The sequence below is a fragment of the Lonchura striata genome, chromosome 4 (genome assembly GCF_050655825.1).
Source record: "Lonchura striata isolate lonStrDom1 chromosome 4, ASM5065582v1, whole genome shotgun sequence".
In the NCBI taxonomy this organism is placed as follows: Eukaryota; Metazoa; Chordata; class Aves; order Passeriformes; family Estrildidae; genus Lonchura; species Lonchura striata.
The window spans coordinates 61,127,087-61,144,161 of NC_140706.1; the positions used below are offsets into that span (position 1 = coordinate 61,127,087).

The 17,075-nt window shown below is 36.9% G+C and overlaps 1 protein-coding gene across 2 annotated transcripts in view; it reads left to right on the forward strand.

Moving 5' to 3' along the window:
• Nucleotides 1-16,290, forward strand: part of EDNRA (endothelin receptor type A) — a 31,241-nt gene extending 14,951 nt beyond the window's left edge. For both annotated transcript variants that reach the window (XM_021536588.3, XM_085579283.1), the window contains exons 3-8: nucleotides 1,780-1,907; nucleotides 6,441-6,639; nucleotides 10,426-10,578; nucleotides 12,425-12,558; nucleotides 12,917-13,025; nucleotides 14,371-16,290. In XM_021536588.3, coding sequence (XP_021392263.1) covers nucleotides 1,780-1,907; nucleotides 6,441-6,639; nucleotides 10,426-10,578; nucleotides 12,425-12,558; nucleotides 12,917-13,025; nucleotides 14,371-14,511 — 864 coding nt within the window. In that variant the 3' untranslated portion in view covers nucleotides 14,512-16,290. The remainder of the gene's footprint in view (nucleotides 1-1,779; nucleotides 1,908-6,440; nucleotides 6,640-10,425; nucleotides 10,579-12,424; nucleotides 12,559-12,916; nucleotides 13,026-14,370) is intronic.
• Nucleotides 16,291-17,075: the final 785 nt, after the last annotated feature.

The following is a 17,075-nucleotide window of genomic DNA, read 5'->3' on the forward strand; positions in this document are numbered from 1 at the left end:
CTATGGCTATCCTAAACTGGGATACCATACCAAAGGTGCTTGTACACATAAATTTGATCCACAGTTTCCACCCATCTGGCTGAAAGCTGTGAGTTGCTAAAATCTGTCCTGAAATACAAGTAATCAAATTACATTAATACAGTCCTAGAGAGACATAGGATATGCGGAGTGCATAGCTGCTTCCAGCATTTTTGAGGTATCATTTGGAGGACAAAATCACAAGTAACTCAGCATTGTGATGAATGACTATAAAACAGAGGGGGTGCAAAAAATCCACAGTGGGATTATGAGGAGAAGATTAATTCCTATTTAGGTAGAATTTTGTGATAAACATCCATATGCTACAGCTAAGTTCTCTGAAAAACTCGTGCTGTGAAAAAATAGAAAGGTAACACCTACCTAAACTGAGATAAAGACAGATGTGCATTTGAACTTCTCACAGCTAACATTTGTATTGCTAAAGGCAGTGATTATTAACATACTTCAATTTAACACTAATTTAAATAGAAATAAAATGTTTACTTTGAATACTACAGTCCTGAGTTAAAATCAGAATTTGTTTTTTCTAATTCTACAGCTAGAATACACCCACTTTTACCAGATAAGTGTGTTCCAGGACCTAAACTTCTAATGAAAAATATTTCTAGTGTTTGTGATTGCAAAGCTGACTCTCAAAACATGAACATCCAACCACTAAGAGAGCCTCAGCAGCAGAGGCTTAGAGAAGAAGATGAACAAAATGGCGGTGCAAGAGTGAGAAGGTTTAGTGACTTCTTTTTTCGATAAAACTATTCATGAGGGTTGAAATATCCCTTACTTGAGTCAAAACAGATAAATTAGGGCTTATCTTTATATTAAATTATTGTAGTTTGTATGGACTCAATAATTTTTCATTTATTACACTTACTTACATTGAATGCAATTTCCATTTTACTGTCAGCACAAGAAAAGGGTGATCATTTGTGACTCTGCAGTCACAGATTTGATTATCCTGAATAATTTTGTGTCCTGTATTTTATGTGTATACTTGCTATCAAAGCCCAGTTCCAAGACATGTTCAAAGCTTTTACAGTTATAGCTAGAAATACTTATATTCTAATTCTTCACAACTGTGCACATGAATCACTGTACTAATATTTATTATGCAAATGTCTCTTTGGAAATATTGCTCTAACCTTCAGTCACTCACATCTTTCCAATGGATGTGTTGCCTTGAAGCACAGCCCACATGTTTGCACGGTTGTCCTTTAAAATGTAATATGGAACAAATTATGCATGCACAGTGTTTTCTTCACACTTCTCAGAGTCTGGCACTGAATATTTCTATGAATTACACAATGGTGCATTTATGATGACAAGAATCTACTTGCGTGCAGCATCAGGACTTGGCTCTGAGGTGTTTCATTATGGACCCTGAGTTATGTTTTGACTGCCTGGTTCTGGGACATGACAGTCCATTTATGATAACCATTTATGACATGCTTGAGTTAGATTTTCACTATTCAGTACTGCTGGCAGGTTCATAATAATAATAAAAAAATGTTAACAATTAAATTTACTATTGCAACAGCACAAGGTCAACATTTAATGTATACTTTCAACTTCTGTGCTTTCACAGTAGCAGTTAGTTCCCAGATCCACTCAGTACTAAGGATATACTTGAGGTATGGAGAATTCAAGGTCAAATTTGCTATGTCTTAGACAAGAAATAACTAAAATTGTTACATACTTGCTAAGTTACTGTTTAAGTATTCTGATTATTTTGTATCTTCTCTTTAGCTCCTCGCTCAGAAGTGGCCTTTCGGAAATACAGAATTTGGACAGTTTCTTTGCAAATTCCTTCCCTTTATCCAGAAGGCATCAGTGGGAATCACAGTCCTTAACCTGTGTGCCCTTAGTGTGGACAGGTACAGTATGTTTTACTGTTTTGCCACCGTTCTTGCACATGTAGATTTCCTAAATCTGAGAGCACTAAACATGGTCTTAGCAGGCAGATTACAATTCAGATATAACTTAGATTCTGGTCTTTTATATTCTGGCTAACGCCAAGCACCATATTTGTGGCTCAAATTATGAGTCCTTGGGTTAATGAACTTTACATGTTTTTTAAAGGTATTTAAAAGCTCTGGTAAAGTGTTATTTCAACTTCTTTTATAAGACAAAAGTGTACTGGGGTTTGACTCAGTATTCAGATTTCTTTCTTTCATATGAATTCATGGGGGTTTTTTGTATTTGAAACAGATAGTAATCTTTAGGCTTAAAAATTAGTTTTTCAACTCACTGCCTATGGACAATAAACAGGGTTTATTCTGATAACTTTCAAAACGAACAGAGCTCTATTGAAAAATCCATTGGAAATTTGCTTTGATAGTTCGACTTAGGTAGTTTTAAAATTAATGCCTCTGTATTTTTACTTAATACATAAAATACAATAGCAGATGAACACTTGACTTCTGTACAAGTTGATTTTATGTTTTGAGTTACTTGATTGTGTTCTACTCCAAAATATCAGTATCTCTAAATACAGAAAATACTGTTAAATAAAATGCAGTATGTGTATTAGTACAGGGATACAAAGAAGCTTTAAAATGAATCTTTGTTTGGCTTTATAGAAAAAGTTAATGTATAAGGTTTGCAGTGAATAAATCACTTGGTGGTATCCATACCTAAAATAAGTCATAGATCAAGTACATGAAACAGACAGTTTATTAGATACATTCAGACAACTGCAGTTTCAATAGACGAAGTTCCACTGTTATATAAATTTTTATAAATTGAAACTAATTCAGCTGAAGCTACCTTTTTGTAGATGCATACATATTTTTACAAGGACTGATTTGCTAATCCTCACAGCAACCAAATGCTGTTTCCATTTGAGTATAAAATCTGGTATGGGATCAGACTCAGACTATTTAATTTCCTCCCTTAGCTTAGACACTTTGCCAAGGACATATTGTTTATCATCTGTTGCTACTCTTGTAAGTGGTTGAAGAGGATGTGTGTTAGGAAACAGATGTATAGAGCCAGATTCTGATATTGGCTAGCAAGAAGTGAATCTAGCTTCAATCACCATGAAAGCTCAGAGCACCTTCAATAAGTTAGGTTGGACACTGGAAGCTGGACACATTAACACAAAATTCCACATCAGCGAATGGCTGCTTTTTAGAATGGAAAATGAGTAAATATTAAATATTATATTTATAATAATATAAATATAAAAATATTGTGCTGTCACAGCTGGACTGTTTCTGGTCTATGGGCAAGTTAATTCTTGCAAAAGCTCCTGAAAGTTATCTGTATAATTATTTTGGGTCCCTATACACTGCACATAAAGACAGAGTCAATCGGTAGAGTGAATCCAGAGCTCCATATTTATAGTCGTTGTTGACTCTCTATCCCTGTTGAAGACTACAGCCTTAAGTTAGAACAGGATTTTTTTTTTTTTTTCCTACCAGGAAAATCCCTGTGCTAACTACATCCTATTGTGAAATGCCCCTCATTACCACTGCCCTGGAGTGACTTGCCCTGGCAGTGTATTAAGGTTTAACTGTGCATGCCCAAGGGGAACAATGGCCACTCACATGTGGAGAGGGTTTTAAGAGGCTGACAGAAAGGCAGCCATTCACCCTTCTGAGGAAGCTCACTTCGAAGTTGCCTCAGATGCCCCTCAGGCATTTTTAAACTCTAGGTCACAATGGTGATGACAGTGCGGCTCTTTTTCTAAACAGTGCCTGAGTGTGACTAAGAGGAAGGATATTACCCTGCCTGAGTTTTTACTCTTCCTTATGGTCTTGGGCATAATGATTTTGATGAAGAAATGGGTTGAAGAAGAAAAGTGAAGATATGGCTCTCATTTAATGTGTATACACTCTCTTCTTGACCCCTCTGCATAGCACATTGCAAAGGACAGTAATCCTAAAGTAGATATTTTTATCTGGACCAACTCACAGTAAGTGCATGAGAAAAGTCGAGATTTTGCCACTAAAATAAAACTCTAAGAGCTTTATTATATTAAGATATTTGCATAAAATGAATAACAGCTATGGTTGCTAATAATGAAGCAGAAGAGTTCAGTATCAGCAACTGTCAGCAGTAGGGACATTTAGGAACTGTTCTGGCACTCATCTTGACAGGGACTACTTCATGCTCGATCTTGTTCCTTATGTTTCCTGCATTGCTTTTCACTCTTACAAAGGGCTGATGATACTCCCAGAACAGACACTTGTTATATAACGGGGCCATTTGAACATCTAGTTTTCTAATCAACACCTAATTTCTAATCTAAGTTAAAAGGAATAGGGGAACAAAAGCACCCACTGGTGTTCTCAGATCCAGACAAGATGCCCTTCTGAAAGAAATGCTTTAAGCATATTATAACTGGATAGGAATGAAAAATATTTAAATGTGTGTATGTATACAAGTTGACAGCACATGCATGAGCAGTTGAAAATGAAAAAGGGAGAGAGAAGAGGAGCCATAGCATTAAGCAGAGCACAGGAAGTGACCTGGGAAAAAAAGTGAACATTTTAGACAGGATTGGAGACAAGAGGGAAATAAACAGAACAAAAGGAAAGTTAGACAAATCTCACACAGATTTTAGAGTAAGGAATTAAATGCAATCAATGCATTATGCATATATTTTATGTGAGGTCCCTGGTGGATATCCTATGTTTTCCAAGTATGAGGGAAATAAACCCTGCAGTACTTTCTCATTCTTGACTGTGGGAGGTTTGTGGCTAGACAAAGATCCTCTATATTCCATAACCCACAGAACACCCACCTGAAAAATTATTACTACTAAAATTAATATTACTACTATTTGCTTTTTTATGCTCAAATTATTTCTACACACATTTTCTGTAGAAAAGATGCTCTGAGAGCCTGTCTGTAGTACATCTGTGTCTGTGCTGTGCATGACTCTGCTGCAGATATCATGGCAAAGCTTTCCAGTCTGTTTTCCACAGGGGTGATGGCAGGCCCTGACACCTTCCAGTGATCTTGTAGCAATGTAACAATGACTGCTGAAGTTTTTGTGAGGGGCCTAAGCCTGGATTTGTATTCAGGCATTGTCACTTCCCTAAGACTGAGGCTACAGGGGATGAATTCCCAAGGCTAACATCTTGTTAATAAGCACACTCCCAAACTAAAAAGAGGGTGTGATACAAGAAATCAGAAGAAATTATTTGTGTGTGAATCCAGTGTTACTGTATTGGTTGAAGGAGGACTGAGAAAGCCTTTCAATAATCAAATTTTCCTGATCTCTGTAGCCCTCAAAAAATGTTTTCTCCCCATTGGAAGCTCTTAATTCCTTCTGTCTTCGTTGGACTTGATGATCTCAAAATGTCTTTTCCAACCTAGTTCATTCTGTGATTCTGTGATCTCAAAAATTCCAAATCCAGTATTTCCCTTCTTAATCTGATATTTTTTTAAGCAGATGAACAACCTTTCTTGACTTCTTTTATCCTCAACTAAAGAAGACTATTTCATCAGTGGATGCTATGATATATCCATGCAGTATTGTCATTCCAAATGGGAAGGTGCTATTATTTTAAGGAAGCAAAATAAGCAGTTCAAAAGCTGTTACATCATTAATGACAGAGAGCTCACCAGAATTAATTTCAGATTATTACAAGATCAAAAATAATACTGGTTCTTTCCACTGATTCTGTCTTTGCTAAATTATTGGAAATGCTAAGCAAGTAGTTTACCACAGTAATTGTAGGACAATAGTTAAATCTTCTACTGAAAATTTAGTTTATGGACTGGATTGAAATTTGCATTCTATGCCTATCAATCTTCTCTGAATAATTTTACAACCTTCCGACCAGAGTTGACAGAGAGATTGAGGTCTCAAGGCTAATAAATTTCTACAAGCTCATTGAAAACTGAGAGACAACTAAAGGAGAAAAATCCCCTCAGTTCATTGAACAGTGTAAACAGCACAAATGCATTTACACTTCATCAAAAGTATTTTCCCAGTCTTTCATTGCCTGGAAGCTGACACTTTCACTTTGGATAGCGCTGCTGCTATACAGCTGAGGTAGCTAAAGGAGATGGATGCTTTGTATCTGTTAGAATGGCTGTGTGCCTGGAAGCTTTTTTTCCTCTGTTATGGCAGTTGTTTAGTGAAAGATAAAGTATGTCCTCACAAACCTTGCCTACTTTAATTAGAAATCATTAGTGCAGTCCACCCAGCAGAATTCCATGCAATCCCACACCCAAGCAGAACAGGAGCAGCCGGCTCTCTGCTCTCCACCCCTCGATGTGGCCTGTTATGTCCTAGGTAAGTTGATAGCTGGCAGAGGCCCTGGAATAGGCAGAAAAACTAAGTAATACAAGTCTCAGATGTCAGCTTTAGGAATTTACTTGCCATATGACACTGAGCCATGATCTTTGAAGAAGGAAACCGCGGTCTGAAAACCAACACCTGTCTCTTTCAGGTACAGAGCAGTTGCGTCCTGGAGCCGTGTTCAGGGGATTGGAATCCCAATGATCACTGCTATTGAAATTTTCTCCATTTGGCTTCTGTCCTTCATACTGGCCATCCCAGAAGCAATTGGCTTTGCCGTGGTACCTTTCAAATACAAGGATGCAAGTTATGTTACCTGCATGCTCAAACCTACAAATGACTTCATGTTGGTAAGTAACATCCTGTCTTCTCTTTTTTGGAACTCACAGTACATGGGTTAGACAATTAAGATATACTGGATGATAATAGAGTTTATTCATGCATTAAACTGCAAAATGTATTCTAATGTGTATTGGTGCAAAGAGGATCCCACGTTCACAGTGACTTGTCTCTGCTTTCAGCCAGAGAGATTAAATGGGGCTTTACTGCATTTTCATTTCTTTGCCACTCAGAATTCTTACTACAGACATTTGCAATCCACACCTGCTAAGTACAATCAAGAGATGTTATATCAGGATAGACAGAGCCTTGAAAAGTTTTGAGTTTCAAGGTACAACACCTTGGAGCTTGTAAATGTCAGAACACATGTTTTACCATGATTAGTCACCCTTTTATATGCAGTAGTCAGCTCTCTTGGCACACAAAGAAAAGGGTGGGGCCATGCTACATGCAATAAAGTAAAATAAAAGATAATCCTTTGGTTTACAAGAAATCATTGCTACAAAGCTGACAGACCCACACCTCCAGCTAGGTGCTTTGCAGTGTTAGCTGCCATTAGATACAGCAGCTCAGGAGCAGGAGGAGTGCCTGAGACATACCAAGCTGCCTTGGCATGTTTCCTACCCCTCAACCTCTGTGCTCCTGGAGATTAACAGCTGTCAATACCCACATCAACTTCTGCAAAGCAACTCAGGTGAGAAGTCACTACAGAATCAATAGATTATTGCATAGGGACATAGTGGTTTTCCACCTGGCCTTACAATGAGAAAATATCTTAATTTTTTTAATTTCTGAATACAGTGAAAGGCCAGGTATCATTCATCCAGTAATGAAAAAGAAAGAGTAATATTCTGATCTGTTGCAGAGAAGGCAGATAGCATCAGGTCTTAAGTCTTGAGAAAAACTCAGTATTTTTATCTGGACTAGAATTTTTCATAATAGAGTATAAGTTTCTCTTTTTTGAATGTCTGGTGCATCTCTTTTTATTGGATCAGAACATAACTTGGCCTAGAGAATTGGCACGGATAAGGTAAAGTGGAGCTAGGAATTTTAGAAAATAAAAAGTGTGGATGATTATTTTTTCAGAGGAACACTCCCAACTCTGGTAGTCTTACACAGACTATAGGGATGGCCAAAAGAGCATGAGATAATTGAAAGAGAAGACAAAAGGAATTCCCTAATGGAAATAATTAATGCAGGTAAAGATGGAGTGGAATTTCCCAGAGTTTATTACATTTTTATTTCTTGAAGCCACAGCTTATCTGACTGTCTATACTATAGTTATAAGACTGTGATTTATGAATTATACACTGCAGCAAAATTTCTCTTCTCTTATGGCTGTTTTTCTTTTCAAATGTGCCTGGACAACCTTCACTTCCTTTTTCCCTAAGAAAAAAAATAGTTTTCCCTTTTCTCAAAAACATTATTGTTCAGGTTTTTCATAGGCATGCTAACTTCAATGATTACTGTTCTGTTCTTAATGTTCTAAGTAGAGTAGCTTGGTTTGTTTTCCTAGCTGGAAGTGGTGTCTCTTACTTGCTCAGGATAATTCAGAAGTACTGATCTCCCCACAGCAGTTTGATTTTTAAGAAAACAAACCAAAAGTCATGTCCAAGCTGAGAGTAAATGTTGGATGTGTCAGTCAAAATGGAGAGCTTTGTGTTTCAATGTATTGCAAGCAAGTACAAACATGAGATCAAAGTGGAAATACCATTTTAACCTTAACTATAGTATTTACTACCACAAACACCACAATAAACAATTACTAAACTTCAGGAAGGATTTATTATTAACTTTTGTTTTTAATAGGAGCTTTATGCATGTTTAAAGCTATCTTTGAAAGATTTAAAAAATTCATGCTAGACCATGATTCCCAAGAGGCTGAGCGCACTAGGAAACTTGTTTAAAATGCACATTTCCTGTAGAAAACCATTTCCATGTGGGCTTTCAAGACAAACAAAAGAATGTCTACTTCTCTTCAATCAACCCATTTTTGTGCATTGATGTAAGCTTTGTGAAACTCAGATTACTCAATTAATCATTTACAGACATTTTAGAGTAGGTTTTATAACTCCACAAGGCCAACTCCTCATCCAGAAGTGATGTAGTGGGCAGGGCTGTGCCACAGACCTTATGTGTATTTTCTTGACCAGCAGGCAATGCTCACTGGAGGCTGAAACACTGGTAGGGCACAAAATTTTCCCTGTAAACATGGAATGGATTCACGTAGTACACATCTTGTTGTGCTGCACAGCCAACATAATTCCAGGCTGACTTGGAGGAATTTGCCATGGAAAAGATAATTGTCTCCATGTATTTGTAATTCTTTGCTCTGCAGAAGGAGCAGTAATTACATTTGCCCTCAGTACAAACTCCTCAAATACGAGGCATATTGTTTACTGGCTTTCTGCTGGCAAAAGCTTTGCTCCCAGAGGGGGAAATTCTGGCCCCAAGGAAAGTTCAGCTATGCAAGAGACTGCAGCCCCTTCTCAGGGAGGAGGCTAATGAGGAGGAGGAAACAAGTTAATCAACACCGTGTCCCAGACTGAGGTCGGATTGTGGCCTAGAAACCAGCAGTGTAATCTAAACTAGCAAATTCTGTATGCAGCTGTGTTGGGGCAGAGGGAAAGAAATCAAAAGCATTCCCTTTTTCTTAGTAAATCAACTTCCTAATGTAACTGAAGTAGATTTTTTAAAGTAACATTATTAAACACCAGTATATTAATTGTATCCAACTATTTTCTTCTTTCAACGTTTAATGCTATTTGGTTTTAAATGTAAACACAATGTCAAAAGTTTGAGTTTTTAAAACAGGATTAATAAAACCCTCAGGCATAAGAATTTTGACATTTGGTGTGGGAACTGTGATGTTACTAGAGCACATCCTCTAGGAACAAACAAGCTGGGGGAAAGAGTGACATATTCCTTTTATACTAATAATGTAGACACAGGAAATATTTTAAATGCTATATTTTAGTGCATACTTTTGGCTGAGCATAAAAGTTAAAAACCAAGTTACATTATTTTCTGAAATCTGAAAACATGATCCTCTACAGAAAAGAGCTATTTTAAATGTTTTCTCAAATGTAGTATTCCTCACAATACATAAATGTATTAACTTCCAGCATTGCTTACATCACAGCTAATACTTAAAACTACACAGAGTAAAGTATTGCTATTCTACCAATACCTCAGTGTCCTGCCACAAAAGGCAAATGGTGGAAATGGCAGTCAAGGGGTTAAAAGTAACTGTACCACTGGAAGCCATCCCTAAGCTTTGCACGTATCAGACAAACACTTATGAAGTGGCTCCTATCTGCCCAGTACATAAGCAAACCAACTGCCAACCTTTTCACTGATAACAAAAGGTGATTAAACTTACAAGACATTTTGAATTTTCCTTTTTTGGCATCAAGACAGAAGCTGTAGAGGTAAATGGCATTTCCTGAGACAGGCTTTTAGTAAGATTTGTTATCTCAGACTGACACTGTCTACATTTTGGCAGGTCTTTTTCATGCAGCTGTATTCTAGTTTTCATGAATGAATATAAATGTTCAGAAAGTACAACAAAATAATTAATTCCAACTTGAGACAGATTGCAACAAAGGTACAGACAGGCTATCTGTAAATATTTGCACTGCCACAATTCCTATTTTGGTGTTGGTCAAAAAGAGTTCAACAATAAGCAAACAGACAGATAACAGTGTATCAACTGTCATGCTTTTTCAAGGCCTTTCTGTGGTATTTTGCACTCAATCATAAGAAAATATCTGCTCTCTTTTTTTCCTTATCTACAGTTTTACAAAGATGCAAAGGATTGGTGGCTGTTTGGTTTCTATTTCTGCATGCCGCTGGCGTGCACTGCCATCTTTTATACGCTAATGACTTGTGAAATGTTAAACAGAAGAAACAGCAACTTGAGAATTGCTCTCAGCGAACACCTGAAGCAGGTAAATATATTAGAAACACCAATGCTTGAAAATATTGTTCTTCTCTCTGTGGGCTACATTAGAAATATTTCAAAGTGTACCTGAATACACTAAACTACAGAAGTAGAAAGTGAGGATGTGGGTTATTTATGATGTCAAGGCATTTATTTAAACCTGGAACAAAAGACTAAATCATTGTATGAGGAGGCATTGAAGACAGTATGCTCAGAAAACTAACCCTTTTCTTTCTTTTCTCATTCTGACGGTTGTGCCCTCTTTCTCTTTAACCTCAAATCACTACTGTCTAAATGCTTTGAAATTTAACTACAAAGATTTGCCAAAAATGTTTCTTTTTCTGTATAAAGATATGAGTCTATGGATCCTCCCTCCTTTTGGCATGCTTTGATATGTAACTGCAGTTTCATATAAAAAGCAATTGGAGAATAACCTAGTTTAGAAAGAGTGGATTTTGTTTCTCAGGGTTAGTGCACTGTTGCAGTACCACTGCTGTAGCAGCTTTGAAAAGAGCAACAGGAGAACAGAGCAAACAAATGATCACAGAACAAAGTCACTCACGGAACCGTCAGGTCTCTTTGCTGGTTTGGCAGCACTGGCTCATGTTTAACACTTAACTGAACTTTAAAAAAGAATCTGGAGTGTTTCACCTACATTAATATCAGCCCTTCAAATTCCACTCTTTTAAATTCCATGTTCACAGATGTGAATCCCTAAAGCAGTCCTTTCTGCATCCGAGTGAGTTCTCACGGAGGTTCCTCCTCTGCTGGTTCCCAGATCAGGGCTGACTGGATAATCCTCCCCTTGTGCAGATTCTCCACTTTTTTCCCTCATCAGGCCCTGGGACTGCAACACAGTGTGTCTTAGGGCCACACATAGGCTACTCCACCCAGTAGAACTGGAATGGTATATACTAGGAGGTGGGGGAATCCACCATCCTAAAATGCAGTGCCCAGTAAACTTCTCAGACTGGCTGCTGCAGGATGACTTTAAAATTTAAACATGTTTATCTTTTTAACCCTCATCTTTTGCATTCCTTCCTTCCTTCCTTCCTTCCTTCCTTCCTTCCTTCCTTCCTTCCTTCCTTCCTTCCCTCCCTCCCTCCCTCCCTCCCTCCCCCCTGCTCCACATTAATGTCTAATCACAAATATTTTAATATTTTGATAAAAAAGAAGAAATTATAATAGTCATATTCAAAGCCTAACAAGACTGTAATCACTATTTGACTTCAAGTTCTTTCATGACAGAGCCTAGCAGTGCTTGTCACTGTTATATGCCAGTGGAATCCTTACACCTTCATATGCTTCTCTTTATCAAACCCATGCCTACCAAACCCCACCGGTATGCATTGTCAAAAATCCACTAAAATGTCTGTAACTCTCTAGAGCCACATAAAAAGCCCATTAAATTGCAATTATTTCCTAAGTATTACAAGATTAAGCTGTAATAATAACATTTCTGAAACATTTGTCGAGGAACTATTTACCTGAGAGCATCAAGATCACATAGTGAATGTGTAAGGATCACATAGCAAAATCAAGATACTGGGCAGCATCCCTTTACAGAACATTATATCAGAGAGAATCCTACAGTATTCTAGCAGTACCAATACCTGTGTGCCCAGCTGCTCCAGCCTCAGTGATGAGCAGGTTCTGTTGAGGATGACCAGGATTCAAGAACATGACAAACCCCATAAAAAAAAGAGTAGTACATCAGGTAGTCTGAAAGCTTCACTTTGGGAATTCTTTCATAATTTATCTATGTTATAGACTTTGCTGCCAACATTACTAACTACAATCACCTGCTAGTATGAACTGGGCACTCAGTATACATTTTTATCTCCTTTATCTAGCGCCGAGAAGTTGCCAAGACAGTTTTCTGTTTAGTCGTGATTTTTGCTCTTTGCTGGTTCCCTCTCCATCTGAGCCGGATTTTGAAGAAAATGGTATACAATGAAAAAGACCCCAGCAGATGTGAACTGCTCAGGTACTTCATTTTCTATGCCAATAGTTTGTACTGAAAAAATATAATGCTGTACACTTAGAATTTCTATGAGGAATGTCACTGCAATGCACCTATGGTGCACCCATTTTCAGCAGTTTCACTTTTAATAGGGTAGCATAATCTCAACAAATGTTGTCTGTCATTATTTCAATCACTTTTCTCTGGATTTTTTGAACATCTGTGAGACAAGTTATTATAGACATGGCATGGTAGAAGATTAGATTGAGGGAGTTAGGTAAGACAGAATGAATTTGTGTGACAGAAGAGGCTGTAACCACAAGGAAAATGGATGCTTCTGTAGCATATGAACAGTTTTAATGTTTGTTCTCCTCTTGCTTAGTTTCTTGCTGCCCTTGGATTACATCAGCATCAACCTGGCAACCATGAACTCTTGTATAAACCCCATAGCTCTGTATTTTGTGAGCAAGAAGTTTAAAAACTGTTTCCAGGTAAGCTTCTCTTGATAAGATTTTATGTCCAGTTAACTAACCGTATTGAACCACTTGTCTGTTATCTATTTTTAACAGCTGGGAGAACAGGCACGCAAAGGAATGAAAGAATATAAATTGTCTGGGTTAGCAGCTAGCAGTTCAGTTCACATAGCACATGTACCAAGATGAAAGTGAAACTATCCACTTCGTCTGAAATACTAAACAAATAAATAAATTTGACATAGTCCTCATATGTGTAAACTGAGATAGACAAGCTCTTGTAAATACTATTTATCTGCAGGTGGCATGCACATGAAATAGAATTGCTCAGTAACAATTTTCCACTCTCAATGACACCAAGCTGCCCATATTAAACAATCTCATAAATGACTAAAATTTTCAGGCTTGAACACCAAGTCAGGCACCTGAGTTGACCTTGGCAATTAAATATGCATTATGTCTTCTACCTGCATTTTCCAGTTCCTACACATGCAAACATATTTTAAGGATAAAATAATTTCCTTGTGACAATATGCTTATGCAAGTCCCTGTCCACCTATTAAAGGCCATAGGAAGCAAAAAAAAAAAAAAAAAAAAGAAAAAAAAGAAAAAAAAGAGAGTAAGAAAGTAATGAAATGGAAGACTAAAATAGCTTTATCTGCAATGAAAAAACAAAGGATGACAGGACTGTACCACTAAACTTTAAGTCTGAGAATAGGCAGAATCCAAACTACTGAGAAAAATGTGAAGAATTATTAGACTTAAGGAATACCTGTTTGTCTGTCGCCTGCTCAGGTTTAGAAACTATTTTAAGGGAGCATTTTAACATGATAGGTAAGAAATCAGCTTCTATTCCTAACTGTGCAAATGTTACATCTCAGTATGTTCACTGAGCCTTTTCCAAAATAATTTTGTCTTTTTCTAAAATGTGAGAAGAGACCTGAGACACAGGCTGGGGAATTTTTCTTCTTTTCTCTTCCATGCTAAGCAGCATGCTGATCCTTAAGTGTGTCAAGTACAATGATAAAGAGGGGGAAAGAACAATCAACCCAGCACCTAACAATATGTACTGAATTCTGTCAGTTCTCAATTTATTTAATTTAGTCAAACAAATTTCCCTTTTCATAATGTGAAAGTTATTTGTAAATAAGAGGCACAGTCTGCACCTAATTTTCTGCACTTGTGATGTCAATCACAATAATTGTTTATGTCCTAGACTAAAAATCTCCCTGAATATAGCTACCACTCCCTTCAGCTAGAATCTGTTATCTGTCATTTCTGACTTAAAAATATGGCAAGCAATCTGCATAGAACTGAGAGATTTGTCTTAACATTTATTTATTTATTTATTATTCATTTTCAGTCATGTCTTTGCTGTTGCTGCTCCCAGTCCAAGAGTTTGGTGACTTCAGTGCCCATGAACGGAACAAGCATTCAATGGAAAAACCAAGAACTAAACAATCACAATACAGACCGAAGCAGCCATAAAGACAGCATAAACTGAAAATCAAGGACTCACACCATTTCAGAATGAAAATAAAAGTCACTACAAAGCTATTTACAACAGGAAGCCCAGTGACTGTTCCATAACAAATTCAGACATGTGCACCATTTTACCTAATTCTAGAGGTGACTGACTAGATGGAGTGAGTGTAACTGTGATGTCCTGTGAACTGAAATCCACTGGATGGTAATTCTGCCTCTGAAAGGGACATTGATGTGATTATGACACAAAAAAAAAAACCAAACTGGCTTGAACTATACAGATAGTTTTGCTGTTCTGAAGCAGGCAGGAACTTTCCAGTGTCTGTGACTGGCACAATGAAATATTTTTATCCGATTGTCACCTAGAATTAATCACTCTGGAACTTCTGAGAAGATATCAAAATGGAATCAATCTGTGATTCTCTTTTCTCTCCCCATTTGTCTTTTAAGTTCTATTTCTCTGGTGGATAAAGTCCACACACGAGTTTGTTTTGCATGTTGTTGTTGTTGTTGCTGTTTTTCAGGTTTATGTTAGAAAATGTTTTGGTCCACACCAGCATTTTACCTATCTTACAATGGATTGGGACATTAGCTGGGCAGTTCACATTTGTAGCACTTCAGTATTCAAATATAGGAAAAGACCATTTAAACAGCATCAACATTTGGCACTTAAGCACAGATTAATACCAAAAAAAGAGGTATTAATAATACAGTTCTATACTGTGTTATTTATTCTAATGCTCGGTACAAAATAAACATAATCTGTATCAGCAAAAAGAATAGAAGATGCTCACAGATGGGCACCTGACAATGTGTTTTTATTAACATGACATAACTATATGAACCTTTTAATCTATTTAGACTATAGCTGCATGAAATCTAAGTTGAAATGAGGGTCAGTGGAACACAGTGAAACATTATTAAAGCTGTCCACAGTGTTCTGAGAATATGGTTATTATTAGAGCAGTTATGCACTCTATTTTCACATTGTGAACATGAGGTTATAGTCAGAGTGAATGTAGAAATGTGGAAGTCCATAAGAGTTGGATGTGCAGAAGGATATTTTGTGCCTTATTTCTTACAGAGTTCTCTGTCTTTCACAACACTCAAAGATTTTAATGGGGTTTAATAGGTTATCAGCATTGTTAACCATACAAATGCTATTAACAATATATAGAAACTATTGCTTGCATATATGTAAACTGATGATTTCCTTATTATTTCCATCCATTAAGGCTACACGGCAAGAGATTCCCAGTTTGCCTATAAAAATCTTTAATAGGTAGCCTTTCATTAAATGGTGGAATTCAATAGTGTGGTGTCATATATAATATGTCTCATGCACAAATCTGTTAGGCAATTTATAGCATCTTTTGTGCTAGGCTAAGAAGCACTAATCAGAATTCCAAAAAATTTTAAATGTCTATTTTCTTTCCAGTGAAAGATGTAATACTTCATAGTATTTTTTAAGAGGTCAAAATGCTAGTCCCTACAGTGACTTCTCCTGCACAAGTTTCTGAAGGTTTACATTCACAATCTTCTGAAGTATATTTTAAAAAAGGTTCTTTAAATTTGTGTATTTTTTGTGTGCTTTTGTCTCTGTGACATATATGCCTGTATAAATACATATAAATCTATGTTCATATGTTACAAACCTAAATAGAGTTTTCTGACAGTGCTCTGTGGTAGAGCCTAAGAGCATGGTATGGAATGAGACTTGGCTGAATTTTACTTAAAACATTTCATCCTCAAACTGTATCAGAAATCATAGTAAATGCGTGACAATGCTCTCTGAGAAGACTGAGTTAGTCTCTTTACATCCTGAAATCTTCCCTGATGCTTTGACTGAAGGTATTGAGGAGATGATAAAGGTAAAGAGAAAAAAGGCATGAGGAATGGATTTAAGTTGTAAATTGCTTCTCCTTTATTTCAAGGCAGGAGAAAGCTTTGTGTGCATTCTCCTTTTCTGCTATTTACCCAATAGCTAGATAAACAAAAAACTTTCATACACTCGCAAACCAGTAATGTGATTGCTCAGAGACAATGTTTCTACCCATCTACAAAAGACAGTGAGCAATAGAGACAATCTAGGTCAATTTAGTGTTCTTAACTTCTACCAAAAAAAGCCCATTTACCTGCAAAAGTTTCAGTCTGTGAAAGGGGTTGTTTTTATGTTTCACAAGCACTGATGCAAACCGTGAGTCACGAAAATTTAAAATTTTTCCTTCCAAAACGGACATTTCCAACATCTATTGCCTTCAACTCAAGAGCTGTCTCTGTTATATGGCAGAGATGTATGACACACAAAGCATCCTTTAAACCACCTCAGCTTAGATGGAAAAACTGTCTTCTTACTCCTCATAATGCTAACTGACCTTACCAGCAGCATTTAAAAATGCAAAAAATACAAAACTTTTTAAAAATACAAAACTTCTTAGCTAATGAAGAGGGTAAATTATCTAAAAGAAGTGAGAGGTACTTTCTAGAATTCTTTAGAATTATTTTAGTGAGCTTACTTAGGGATCACAGCCTGCAAAAACTAACTGGTGACCCTCATTCCATTTCTCCAGACCTGTGGAAGGA